The 14,343-nt window shown below is 34.6% G+C and overlaps 1 protein-coding gene across 1 annotated transcript in view; it reads right to left on the bottom strand.

Annotated features, from left to right (window-relative positions):
• The window catches only part of DNAH7 (dynein axonemal heavy chain 7), a 284,922-nt gene that overhangs the window by 160,679 nt on the left and 109,900 nt on the right, over positions 1–14,343 (bottom strand). The window contains exons 21-22 of the mRNA XM_051985973.1: positions 12,674–12,814; positions 9,786–9,998 (exon numbers count right to left, since the gene is read on the bottom strand). Coding sequence (XP_051841933.1) covers positions 9,786–9,998; positions 12,674–12,814 — 354 coding nt within the window. The remainder of the gene's footprint in view (positions 1–9,785; positions 9,999–12,673; positions 12,815–14,343) is intronic.

Raw genomic sequence — 14,343 nt, 5'->3', positions numbered from 1 at the left:
AATAAATTTTGGGATCTTCCTGAAGAGAACTGTTGCTCTAAGAAGACAGGACCTGCTGGTTTTTCAAGGAATAATAAAGAAGAACCAAGAAATGTGTCAGGTAAGAGGTCACCCTTCTAGGAAAGGTCAGAGGAAAAAAGGAGGAGAATGATGTTTAATGCTTTTTTGCTGAAAGGGTAGAAAAACAACTACTGATTGACTTGATAATAACTTTAGGCACTGTTTTCATCAGACATATATTTGATACATAACAAAGACGTTCTACAGACATATTTGAACAAAGGACTATGAGTCACTTTTGTGATTCACATATGTATGCACTAAAAATATTGTTAGAAGGGATTTAGAAAATACTGCCAGCAATTATAAAGCCTCACCCCCCAAAAATGAATAGGAACTGAGATTGTTTTTCCTCATTGTTGACCATTTAAAGCAAATGATGCAGAAGTAAAAATACTGATTTAAGAAATAAACCATTGGTTTAAAATATAAATATATATATCTAATGAGGGGATTTGGATTTCTGAACCACAACTTAAAATTTATAAATGATAAACTTCTGTGTAGAGGATGGTATTGGAATGCATCTAACAAAGCCTGGTGTATTTGTGAATATAATCAGGAAGGTTTTAGACTAAAAAAGCCTGGAGAAAGAAAAACACTGTGATACTATAGAAACTAAATACAGTAAGGGAAAAACTAAATAATTTAGGTACCCTGAACCACACAGGAAACAAAATCCAAATAAGGCACTAGTGCCTTAAATGTCTATAACCAGATCCCCAAAATTTAGGCAGCATGCAAGAGGAAGAAGAGGTCCTAATGTAAGGAATTAAATAAGACTTCATATGTATCACTGAGACTTAGTGGGATAAAAGGTATGAATGGAATAAGTATCTGGATGGATCTACTGAATATAAAAGGGATAGGAAAGATGAAGGAGGTGAAAGATAGCACTATATATTAGGAAATTATATTAATATGAAGAAACCTAAATTAGTAAGGAATGTGGACTAAAGAGTATTTGGATGACCATTAAAAGTATAAACATCAGTGATTTTGCCATGTGAGCCTACTACTAGTTACTTGGAAAGATAAACATGTGAAGAGTTCAGGAAATATCACAACTCTGACAGGTATAATATAGCAGTGATGGAGGATATCTATTAAATCAGTAGTATCCCATTCCTGGCTTTGACCTTAGTTTGTTCTATAACTATGAGAAAGTTTATTAACTGTAATGTTCTCTTCTCTCAAGTATATTGTTCTTTGGGAGCAGGTTTCTTGGGGGGGCTTCTGGAGGCAGTCTTCCTTTCAGTTCAGTGTAAGAATTCTGGAACACTCTTCCTTTCCAAAAGCAGACTATCTAGCTTCTTGACTTGTCAAAAGATGATAGAAATAAGGGGAAATTCTACATAACATACAATTCTTATCAATAGGCAAGGACTAAGAAATTATAAAAACTTTAAGAGGAAGTGATCACTTCTTTTTAAAATTTGTGATAGAAAAAAGGAAAGCTGAGTTTAGATTGATATGCACCCTAGATATTAGAAGGACAAATATCAAAGGATTCAAAAGGGAATGTAAATTTTCATGGACTAAAATTCAACAAGGTAAGATAGCCAGGAAAGATGAAAATCTATCAATATTGAAATTTGGGAGACATAAAGGTAATAGAGGATGGATTATAAAAACACACCATAATACTAGTGCTAGAAATTCAAAAAGTTATAGTGTGTTAAAACTAATGAAAAACAGTAGTATTTAAAGATGTGGCACCAAGATGGCAGAGAAAAGGCAGGAATTTCCCCAAGTTCTGTTAAAAACCTCTCCAAACAACTTTAATTGCTGTCTCCAAGCACATTCTGGAATGGCAGAATCCACAAAATATTAGGGAGAAGCAATTTTTCCAGCCAAAGGCAACTTAGAAGGATGGCAGGAAAGGTCTGTTGTACTATATTGAGAATCCAGCCCAAGCCACATCCCAGCAAACCAGCAATGGGCCTTGGGAAGAGATCAACTGAACTAGTGGCATCAGGGGTGGTTTCTGAACCTCTCATCTCACAATTAGTGGGTCAGAAAACTGGTCAGAAGATGATTATATGGGTCCCTTTCTGGTATCAGGGCCAACACTCTGATGCACTGTCCATCCAGGATCTGGATCAGTCCTGGGTCTCAGTCCCAGAGCAAAGAGAGACAATAGAGCACCAGCGCTTGCAGCCAAAGGGAAGATGGGACCCTTGTCAGAGTTCCAGGGCAGAAAAAAAAGTGTTTCTGATCCCTCACAGACTAGAAGACAGTAGAGGAGAGTAATAGACACACCTAATCCTTGATCGTAATACCCTGGAAGAATTGAAAACTTATAGATCTCCAGAATCACCTCTGAAAAGAGCTGCAATTAAAATTGAAGAGCCAATTAAAAAATTGGCTGGAAAAAATAAGCAAACAGCAAAAAAAATATCCAGACTATATAGAAAGTTATTATGGTGATAGAGAAGATCAAAACACAAACTCAGGAGAAGATAACAAAATCAAAAACTGTTACATTCTCAAAGAAAAAAATATGAATTGGCCTCAAGTCATGGAAGAGTTCAAAAAGGATTTTAAGAATCAAGTAAGAGAGGTAGAGGAAAAATTGAGAAGAGAAATGAGAGTGAGGCAAGAAAGTCACAAAACTATAATCAACAGTGGGAAAAGGAGACATTGAAAAAATACTGAATAAATAAATATTGAATATTAAAGAAAATTAGATTTTAAAAATAGAAAAAACAAAATGGTAAAAGAAGCACAAAATTCAGTGAAGAAAAAAATTCCTTAAAAAGTAGAATTGGACAAGTAAAAGCTAATGACTTTATGACAAAATTAAAAGAATGAAAAAATAAAAGAACATGAGAAATAGCTCACTGTACAAAAAAATCAACAACTTGGAAAATAGATTCAAGACTGATAATTTAAGAATTATTGGATAGGTCAAAGGATATGAACAGACAATTTTCAGAGGATGAGATTGAAACTATTACCACTCATATGAAAGAGTGTTCCAAATCATTATTGATCAGAGAAATGCAAATTAAGACAACTCTGAGATACCACTACACACCTGTCAGATTGGCTAAGATGACAGGAAAAAATAATGATGAATGTTGGAGGGGATGCGGGAAAACTGGGACACTAATACATTGTTGGTGGAGTTGTGAACGAATCCAACCATTCTGGAGAGCAATCTGGAATTATGCCCAAAAAATTATCAAAATGTGCATATCCTTTGATCCAGCAGTGTTTCTATTGGGCTTATATCCCAAAGAAATACTAAAGAAGGGAAAGGGACCTGTATGTGCCAAAATGTTTGTGGCAGCCCTGTTTGTAGTGGCTAGAAACTGGAAAATGAATGGATGCCCATCAATTGGAGAATGGCTGGGTAAATTGTGGTATATGAATGTTATGGAATATTATTGTTCTGTAAGAAATGACCAGCAGGATGAATACAGAGAGGCTTGGAGAGACCTACATGAACTGATGCTAAGTGAAATGAGCAGAACCAGGAGATCATTATACACTTCGACAACGATATTGTATGAGGACATATTTTGATGGAAGTGGATTTCTTTGACAAAGAGACCTGAGTTTCATTTGATAAATGACGGACAAAAGCAGCTACACCCAAAGAAAGAACACTGGGAAACGAATGTGAACTATCTGCATTTTTGTTTTTCTTCCCGGATTATTTATACCTTCTGAATCCAATTCTCCCTACGCAACAAGAGAACTGTTCGGTTCTGCAAACATATATTGTATCTAGGATATACTGCAACATATCCAACATATAAAGGACTGCTTGCCATCTAGGGGAGGGGGTGGAGGGAGGGAGGGGAAAAAAAAATCGGAACAGAAATGAGTGTCAATATAATGTAATTATTAAATAAAAAATTAAAAAAAAAAAAAAAGAATTATTGGATAGCTTGAAAATCATGATCAAAAAATGAACCTAGAAAGATGTTTCAAGAAATTAGCAAGGAAAACCTGCTTTGATATTTTAACCTTAGGGCAACTTAGGGCACTGCTTGCCTTCTGAAATAAATCCTAAAATGAAAACTCCCAGAAATATTATGACCAAATTGCAGAGCATTAAGGTCAAGAAGAAACTATTGCAAAGAGTCAAAATGAAGCAATTCAAATATCATGGAGCCAGTAGTCAGGATACAACAAAATTTTAGTGATTTCCATATTAAAAGATCAGAGGGCTGGTAATATGCTATTCTGGAGTGCAAAAAGACCTAAGGTTACAATCAAGAATCATCTACTCAGCAAAACTGAATATCTTCTATCAGGGAAAAAAATGGAGATTTAATGAAATAGAGGACTTTCAAGCAGTCCTGATGGAAAGACCAGAACTGAATATAAAATCTGACTTTCAAATACAACATTCATGAGAAGCATAAGAAATTCAATAAGGTTAAACTATTGACATCCCTGCATGGGAAATTGATACTTGTAATTACCAAAAACTTTCTCATTATTAGGGCTGTTAGAAGGATATATAGATAGAAGGCATGAATGTGAGTAAGTATGATGAGATTAATCTAGCAAAAAAAATTAAATTAAGGGATGAGAAATAGGAATGCATTGTGAAAGAGGGAAAGAGAGAAGTATAGCATAAATTATCTAACATAAAAGAGGCAGGAAAGAGCTTTCACAAAAGGGACTATGGGGAGAGGGGAGTACGTGAACTTTACTCTTATCAAAATTGGCTCAAAAAGGGAATAATATGCACATTCAGTTGAGTTCAGAAATCTATTTTACTATACAAGAAAGTGGAAGGGAAAAGGGATTAAGTAATGGGGAAGGGTGATACTGAGATAAAGGAAAACAAATTGGGGAAGTTAAAGTCAGAAGTAAAACATTTTTTGAGAACAAACAGGTTTAAAGAAGAGAGAATAGGAAAAATAGGAGGAAACTCATTTTTTTTTCAAATGAATGCTAAAAATTGTTTTGATATGTATTTGAGGAAAAATAAAATATCAGTTTTTTTTTAAAGTATACCTGAGCCCCTAAAGAATGTTTTCTATTTCAACAAAGGGAACTGTTTTCTGTAATGTAGAAGGTGGTCAGTGGAACAAAAATTCTCAGACAAGTAGAATATGAAGAAGGCCCCTTTCAATCATAGAAATGAAAAGTTTCTGGGAGATAAAGTCCTTAAATAGTTTTCACTGGACCAAAAACCCTAGGAAGTAGTCTGAATACAGGGTGAAAATTTTCTTCTACACTCTTAGGGGCTAGAGGAGCTGCCTCCTTCTTCTTTTCTCACTTTTATGTACTTCTGAAGGGCTTTGATAATTCTCTATTAGTTGGGTGTTGTGTTGTTTATGTCCAAAATCCCTGCTATTGGGGAGACTATGAGCCTAAAGAGCTCTTGAACTCAAGAGTTCTGAGTTGCAATGGATGATACTTAAAATCAAAACCCTCCATTCTAGTATCCAAATCTGGAAAGCCTAAAATATAGCAAAAGTTTCCTGCACTGATTGAGGGATAAAGGAAGAGTTATTTTATTATATGGTAATGTCACCAACCTTTGTCTGTGATTACAAGTAATTAACAGGTTGAAAAGGAGAGAAAGAAAAATAACCAGAGAGCTATATTGATTATGGCCAATATTCATCAATACAAACAAAATTAGGGGAGAAATGGGCAGGAGAAGCCAATGCAGTAGTTAAGCAAAGACTGGGGTGGTGGAGAGGGTAGAGAAGGTGGGAGGGTTCACTATAGTGTTGGCCCAGTGAAAACATTACAATTGACAAATAAGTCTGTCTCACATAATGCCATCAGAACAATGACAGCTTTTTTTCTATTTGACCTTCACAACAATTTTACTACTCCACTATAGCTTTTCCTTCCTCCCTTCACTGGGGGAGCAGGTAGTTATTCAAAGATAAATTGCACAGTGATGGCAATGAATGGTTTTTTGATGGCCTGGCACAGCCTGGGCAACTATGTACCATCTGGTTTTTAAAACTGTTGATCTCTGTTGGATCCTAGTAGTTGGTCAAGATCTAGTGCCAGAGGTGTTTTGCTTTTTGTTTTTTCACAGAATCAATGCTTTTTAGAACTGCAAGAGATTTTTAGCAATGATTTAGTATAAGAGTTCTTAGACTAATTTTTATGTCATGGTAGTCTGCTGGCATCTATGGACCTTTTCTCAGAATAATGTTTTTAAATACATATAACAAGCTTAACTATATTGAAATACAAATCTTCAAAATAATTTCAAGTTTATGAATCCCAGATTAAGAACCTTTGGTCTAATCCACCATTCTTATTCTCATTCTAAAAATTAGAAAATTATTTAAACACATAAAGGGATGGAAAATGGCTGGGTCAGAAAAAAACCTGGGTGTCTCGGCTTTTAATTATATTTTTAAACTTTTATAACTCATATTTTACTTTGTCCTTTAAAAATTCTTTTTCTTCTTTATACTTTTTAAGTCTCTGAATTTCAGTACCATTTTCACTGTGCCATAGTTATTGTCATTCTCATATATCTATTTCAGCATGCACAGATATTGTTTCTGTACTAGAGCATAATCACACCTGAGCCCCATAAAGACAGATTCTGTCATACCACTTACATACATAAACGTATGTATTTATGTCTATATCATATATATAGCAATTTACTGACTATAATATATGCATAATACATACACATTACACATATATGTTTTTCATATATCCATATGAATGTGTGTACATTTATATATATATATATATACATATATATATATATATATATATATATAGAGAGAGAGAGAGAGAGAGAGAGAGAGAGAGAGACATTCATATCTATGTGGCAAGAAATAATTACTTTTGTTCCCAATTCTGCAATGATAAAATTTCTTTTTATGACATTTAAATAGTTTTCCATAATATAATCTTTATAAATCATTGGAAATAAAGGCTTTGAACTAGGCCTATCAAAACTCAGTAACTTAAATAGAAAACATGAAATCTATAACTATGCAGAGTGTAATTGCACTCATTGCTCAGAACCTGGGCAGACATCTTGATCTATGATAAATCTCATCACTGTGCAATATAAGTGTCATTTGAAAACACTTCTGGATATGTTCAATATGTCATTACATGTTTATAGCAAAAGAATGTACCAACATATATAGTAACTACTTATAAAGCTAATGATTCTCAATGTGGAAAATCTTCCCCTAATAAGCATTACAGATAAATGAATGATAATTTGAATATAATTTCTAAAAAAACTATGACTATAAATGTTATTCAGGGAATTTTCTTTAAGGAATAACTAAGTAGTAACACTATGAGAACAAATGAGCTATGTGGTGTGAGAAAGAATAAACTATAAAACTGCATAAATATAAGGTTTTTTTTAATTCTTTTTGTTATAACCCATGCTTACATTACATAATGGAGGACATATCAAGCAGCTTTTTTGCTAAACACACATACATTTTAAAGGAAGAAACCAGAAAAAAGAATTGATAAAGAGATGAGGGGACATCATATTTTTTGTTGTGGTTCTCACCTAATAATGTCCCTTTCATTTGAATAGAAAATAAATAGATCTTGGGAAGTGAGAAAAATTCAGGGAATTTCAAACCAACTTCTCATGAAATTTTGTAGAAAGGTCGCACTTTAAAATGATTTTGTAGGTGCATACTCAGTAATTGATGAAACTTTAAAGTGTCTGTCTAAATCTAAATCTGACAACAGCTTGAAAAAGAACACTGCTCCTAAACTGGAAGAGGAAGAAAATGAAATAGATTCAAAGGCTAAAAATATAGTCACCTTCCCTCACTAAAAGAACTGAAGCTTAAACTTAATTCTAGATTTTAAGCTAAAAGAGAAATGGTAGAGCCCATTCTTACTTTCATGAATTTAAGACAGTGCCTAAACTAAGAACTTTCAACTGCAATCCAAAAACTTCACTACTTTATGCCCAGGGAAGCAATACCTTAGCAGCAATTAAATGACTAATGAAGCAGCACCTAGCAATGACCACAAAAACTCAAGAACATGATAGAGAATATGCACCTATATGAGAATAAAACAGAACAAGCTCAGTAGGAACAGCTTGATGATGTCCCCAAATAGTGTACCCTAGGCTTTTGAGAAAAAAATGTTCTATTGGTTTCCCACTCTTAAAAAAAGACTGAGTTTCCCATCTTGCCCATACTACTGGTGGGCAATTGCATTACTGATAAGCACAACAACTCCGATTTGTTCCATTTTCAAACTGGACCAGATTTTCACTCCTTCTTAGGAAGCCTTATAACCTTCTTCTCCCAGGACTTCCTCATACTGATGCTGAAACTATTATGTACACCTCAAGGGCATAACCCACTAATGATAAGATTCTCTGTGCTCAAGAGATGTGCCAATCTTGACCTCCCTAATAGCTGGGATCACAGCTACTCCACTTGATTATTATCATTTTTTTTTACTATACTTTTTTCATTAAATACCTTTGCATTAACTAATTATGCCTTCGGATGCAGACTCAGATATTACCTAGAACTTAGGATACTATACACTGTCTAGGCTTCTGTGGTGATCTTCTTTTAAAATAAGTAGAATAGTTCTCTCTAGGGGAGAGAGCAGGTTTCTCAAGGAGAGGTTTTCTTGGAGGCAGCTTTAGTATCAGTTCGGATCAATAATTATCCCAAATGCAGCCAGCTGGTAAAAATACAAACGTTTATTTCTCCTTCCAAGTCTTGTCTCTTTCCTTGGGCCCCAATAGCTAGATTCTTATCTCTCTGCTTGGTTCCAAGAGCTCCCTCCGAATGTCTCCAAATCCAAAGGTTTTGTCCTTCAGCCTCTGCCTCTGCTTTCTTCAGCCTCCAGCCAGCACAAAGATGGAATGAATCTCTTGTCTCCTTCACTTGGGGGTCGGCTAGCTTTCTGAAGAGTCTTTCAGACCAGCTTGGTCTCAGTGGGGGAAGTGTAGGAGCCCAGCCACCACAGAGAGCCTTCTCAATCTCCCACTCAACTCTCGACTCATAGCTTCTTCCTTTCAAAACTCTTCTTCCGCTACCAGCCAGCCAAGTGGAAAATATTCAAATGAATCACTCTTCACTAGCTTATATATGACTCTTCTGAGAGAATGGGATTATGGGTTTTCTCCCATAGTGCTCTCTGGCCCTAAGAGCTTCAAGGGAGGTGTGAATTCAGATATCTCATACTAAACCCTGAAATGTCCCAAACCTGTGAACTCCAATGAGTAAAGGTGCAAACACAAGCATTGCATCAATTAATTCTACTTAGTACCTTGTTTCAGGTTCTGGCCCAAAACATCTTCTTGTAAGAGCAGATCAATAATCTATCAACTCAAATGAGTTAGCAGTTTGTAAAGATTCCATCAGGCTTCTCATCTGTGAGAAGAAGGATGCTCCAGATGCCACGTAAATATAGGCTGTTTTAAAAAGTTTAAAACTGCACTTAAGACCATTGGGATTACCGGTATATTAGAACTTGCAAAAACCAATTTCAGGTTGGACTAATTTTAACTCTAGATTCAGCAAGCACAAATGGCAGATAACAGCAATTAAAAGAACAATTTTTATCTTAAAACTATATATTATATATAACTCTTAGTTACTTTAATCTGCAATCTGCCAAATGATAGGTTGGGTGTATTCTATCATCAGCAAAAATATCTGCATTAGTAAGATTATTCTCTATGTCAGCAGGCAAGTATAAATTAAAAAGCTATGAACTAAAATTACTTTATAATGAGATTCATTGATATTACTTACAATCCAGTAGTACCTAAGCTGACTTAACCATTCGAAGTCACTATCATCACTGACTTTCTTTTTCACAAGAGTTGCAAGAACATCTCTAGCATGGACATCCAGCACCACTAATGCTCCAAGAGTCACTCGATTCTGCTTAGATAGTTTTCCACGAACTAAGGTAACAATGTCATCAATTTGCCTAGAGCACTGCATGAGGTATTCATTAAGAGCCTGAAAGATAAAGAAAATAAGAAAATAGTTATTCACTATAATATGACACTCCTTGAACTTAATAACAATGATAACTATTTAATGACATGCTATAGTGCCTTATATATTGAGATAAATGCTACTACCACCATTTTACAGATAAGGAAACTGAGTTTGAGAGCAGATATAAATGGCTTGATCATGAGAAAGAGCAAGCAGCTAAAGCAGGATTCAAATTCAAGTCTTCCAAGCTCAAAGTTCAGTGCCTCAGCTACCATGCCACCAATATACCAATTCTGTTCACTTATGCTATTAAGTAAACATTCTATTTATTTATGCTTATCATTATAATTATTATTCTAAATAATGCAAAAACATAAATTATTTTTATTACATTGGTCTTGTAGTAATACTCAACAAAGTGAAGATGGAAAGGTTCCAAGCTTCCTATATTTTCTTGGGCTTAATAAAAACTTAGGAAATAATTTCTCAGTTATATTGATCCAAATCTTAATGATAAGCTAATTCAAGAATCAATCCTTGGGAAAAAATGGCTCATGGCACTCAAACTCACTAAAATGGTTTGTACCAGAATACTAGTTTATTATAGTATTACAGGTGCGAAGTATCCTTATGTGAAACCAAAATATGTATCTTATATGAAAAGTTTGTTTTGTGAATATAGAATTAAGGAATTTAACTATTCTTAAAAGGCATTTAAAATTATTATAATAAGCACAGCAAGTCATGGAGTCATCAGCAGTTATAAGCAAAAAAGAAAAAAGCTCTAAAACACCCTGCACATGATATGGCAGGGTGGTATACTACTGTTATCCATAAAGAAGAGAACAAAATTAGCATGTAGCAATAAAAATTGAAGACACTCTCTAAGCAAAAGCATCATAGATCAGAATCACAGAACATTAGGGTTGGAAGGAACCTGAGAGAACATTTAGTCCAAAACTTTCACTTTATAGATAAAGCAACTAAAAAGCTCTCAGAGGTGACTTGTCTAAAGTTATACCAATAACAAGTGTCAGAAACCTATTCAGACCCAAGTTTTCTGAGTCCAGAGCTTTTCCTTCTACCCACATCATATTTCCAGAACCTAAATCTGGGGAACAGAATCATAAACACCACACCATCAGTGCTTAGCACAATGCCTGGCACAAAGTAGGTGCTTAATTAATGCCTCTTGACTTGACTTGAACATCAAGTCTCCAATATTTGTTCTTCTGAGGTACAGAGAGGTAAAAGGACACAAATCAAAGGGCAGTTTTTACATGAATTTAACGTAGGAAGAACTGTTAGCAATTTGGGGTGGGGTTTGGCCACACCCATTTATTTAGATATGAATCCATCTCAATAAGATATTGTATGAGGGTGAGGAGAATAGGTAAAATTATTTCACTAGTGTAAGGGACTTCCAGGAGGAAAACTTACTCTACAGAATATTACTGTTGTTACTGTGTGACAATGGCCAAGTCACTCACTATTCAATCAGATCATTCTCTAGGGCTATAGATAAATAACTATATAGTTACTTACCTATATCTATATCTATATATTTATATCAATTTATTTATCTGTCCCTCACTATCCAGTTGATCAGACTACTCTCTAAGGCTGTAGATAAGTAACTGCAACTTACTTATCAATAGCTACCTATGTCTCTATCTATCTATCCATATCTTTTCTGTTCAATCAGATATTCATTCTCCAAGGCTATAGATAAGTAGAGCACTGGCTTCAGAGTCAGGAGGACCTGAGTTCAAATTCTGCCTCAGACATTTAACACTTCCTAGCTGTGTAACACTGAGCAAGTCACTTAACCCCAATTGCCTGGCCAAAAAACAAACAAAAACAAACAAAAACAAAACTTCCCTATATCTGTAAATGACAATAAAGACAATGAGATGATGATGATGATAGCTAGCATTTACATCGTTCCTGCTATTTACCAGGAACTGTAAAATGTTATTTCATTTGATACTTGAAACAACTTTGGGAAGTAGGTATTATTCTCCCCATATTATAGTTGAGGAAAGAGGCAAGTAAAAAGTTAGTAAACTCCAAGGCTGGATTTGAACTCGGGTCTTTTTGACTCAAGCACTGAACTCTCCATACTGGAACATCTCATTGATTCAGTATATATCAAAGGTAGGATTTGAACCCATGGCTTCTTGGTAACAATGACAACCTTTTATTTTATAAACACTACACTGTCTCCTAGGGGATGTATTCTTAGTTATAAATATTTGATTACATTATAGTTATTAAAGTTTCCAGTGCTTTGACACCATTATAAATTACTTTGAAACACCATGGTTTACACTTGATAATATAAATGATAGGCAATATCCAGATTTACATCACTGATCAAAAGATTAACAGCCTCTGACACAGCTAACCCAACCAGAAGGGAGACCCACCAAAGCCACCACTGGAAGCCTCCTTCCAAGCTAGCACATTCTTCTCCACATACCTCCTCCCTCCCTGACTTCTCTCCCTCCCCCCCAACTCCCCTCTCACCTCCCCACTCCTCCCCACTCCCCCTGGCACATTACTATTACTATTCATTACTGCTTATTTTTCAGAATCTGCAGATACTTTTCCACTAACTTATATCTGTTGGTACCCATAGACATGCCCATTTACCTAATTACATTTTTCACATATAATTATGAATATTTTACCTCTAGCCCTTTCTTAATAGCTGTTTGTACTTCAGATGTCCAAAAGATCTGAGATACACAAAGAACAGTTTGTCCAGGCCATTCCCTTACCCAATTAATACGTTCATTTTTGGGATAGGCAGCAATTGCTTCTCTAATTACCTGATCAAAACAGAAAATATTACAATTTAATCACATATTTTATTTGAACAAAGTTTAGTCAAAATTTATACTAAAATACTAAACAGTATGACAACTTTAAAAAAAAATCACTATTTCTGAAAGCACCATGCAATGTGATTTCACAAATAGAACTTAATTCTGTGAAGAGAGCAAGAATAAATATTAAGTATATTTATGTGTTGTTGATGGCATTATTAATTTGAATGAAATATTTTGCCCAAGTTAATTCAAACTCTCCTCTCTCCTTTTTACCTCAACCCAGTCTACAATCCAATTAAGTACCCTATGAGTGAGAAGTACATGTAAAGAAAGTTATAGGACTTTCATGAGGAGCTCCTGAAATGCAAGAGAACTTTTTTATGAGCTATTTTCACCCATTATTCTCTTTGCAGACTACTTTTATTTGGGGATTACAAGTTTGTTTTTATTAAAGAAATTGCTTATCATAATTCTTAGGCTTTAAGTTGCTCATTGTACAGATTTAAAACCATGAACCATGAACCTGATATATTTCCTAGCGAATTATAATCCTCAATTAAAAAGTGACACCAATATAATATTCTAATAATACAACCAACTTAATGTATTATAGTTATCAAAACTAGTTTTTTAATGATGCATTCCTACCGCCATTTTGGATTTCTAGGCTAAGTGGAATGTTGAGAGGGACAAATGATGGAAGGCTAAAGGACAATAAAAATGCTACAAAGGGCCAGGAGGAAGTCACAGAAGGGGCAGTATAGAATAGGAATAGGAAAAAGAAAATTGATCAAAGGATGATTTGAACTAAAGGAGCAGAATGGCACAAGAGACATGGCAAGAAGTGAGAAAAGTCAGTATTCTCGAAGGAAACTAATTTGGAGCACTGAGAGGTGCCATAGAGCACCAGCAAAGGTATAGAGGAAGTCCTAACAAGTATATTGAATTCTATTATGTAGCATTTGAAACTGAGCACTATTATTTAAATTATTTAACTTTCTAGATAGTATATTATAGTGAACTTCTTGTAATCCAGTAAGACAGTAACAGATTGATAGAGAATTCAAAAATATTAACTATACTTTAATAATAAAATATCAATTCATTTTTAATTATCTTCAGATATTATGGAGAAACACAATGAGGCATTCATACAAATAGCCTATTCACACAGGAATATATTCAGTTTTTCATATTTCATATTTTATTTCTTTGTATATTTCTCCTTTTTGTCTATTTTGCTTCTAAAATCTTTCTCCAAAGTGTAATCATAGCATAGCATAGAGGTGACGTTGGTTTCCCAGAAGATTACGTTCATAAGAACATAAACTCTGATAGGTCTTAGAAGCTGGGAAGTTTATATGTGAAGGCCCAGGAAGAGATCATTTATGTCTCAATTAATTTAGCTTATATATACACATGTGTGCAGAGAGATGTCATTAGAAAGGTGACCACCAGATGCCAAATTTGTCAGAAATGGCAATTCTTAAGAAGTTGTAATCTGAATCAGGAGAGAGAGTATTCATACA

The sequence above is a fragment of the Antechinus flavipes genome, chromosome 3, assembly GCF_016432865.1.
Source record: "Antechinus flavipes isolate AdamAnt ecotype Samford, QLD, Australia chromosome 3, AdamAnt_v2, whole genome shotgun sequence".
Lineage (NCBI taxonomy): Eukaryota > Metazoa > Chordata > Mammalia > Dasyuromorphia > Dasyuridae > Antechinus > Antechinus flavipes.
The sequence above is the reverse complement of the archived record's forward strand: the minus strand, read 5'-3'. Positions and strand labels throughout refer to the sequence as shown.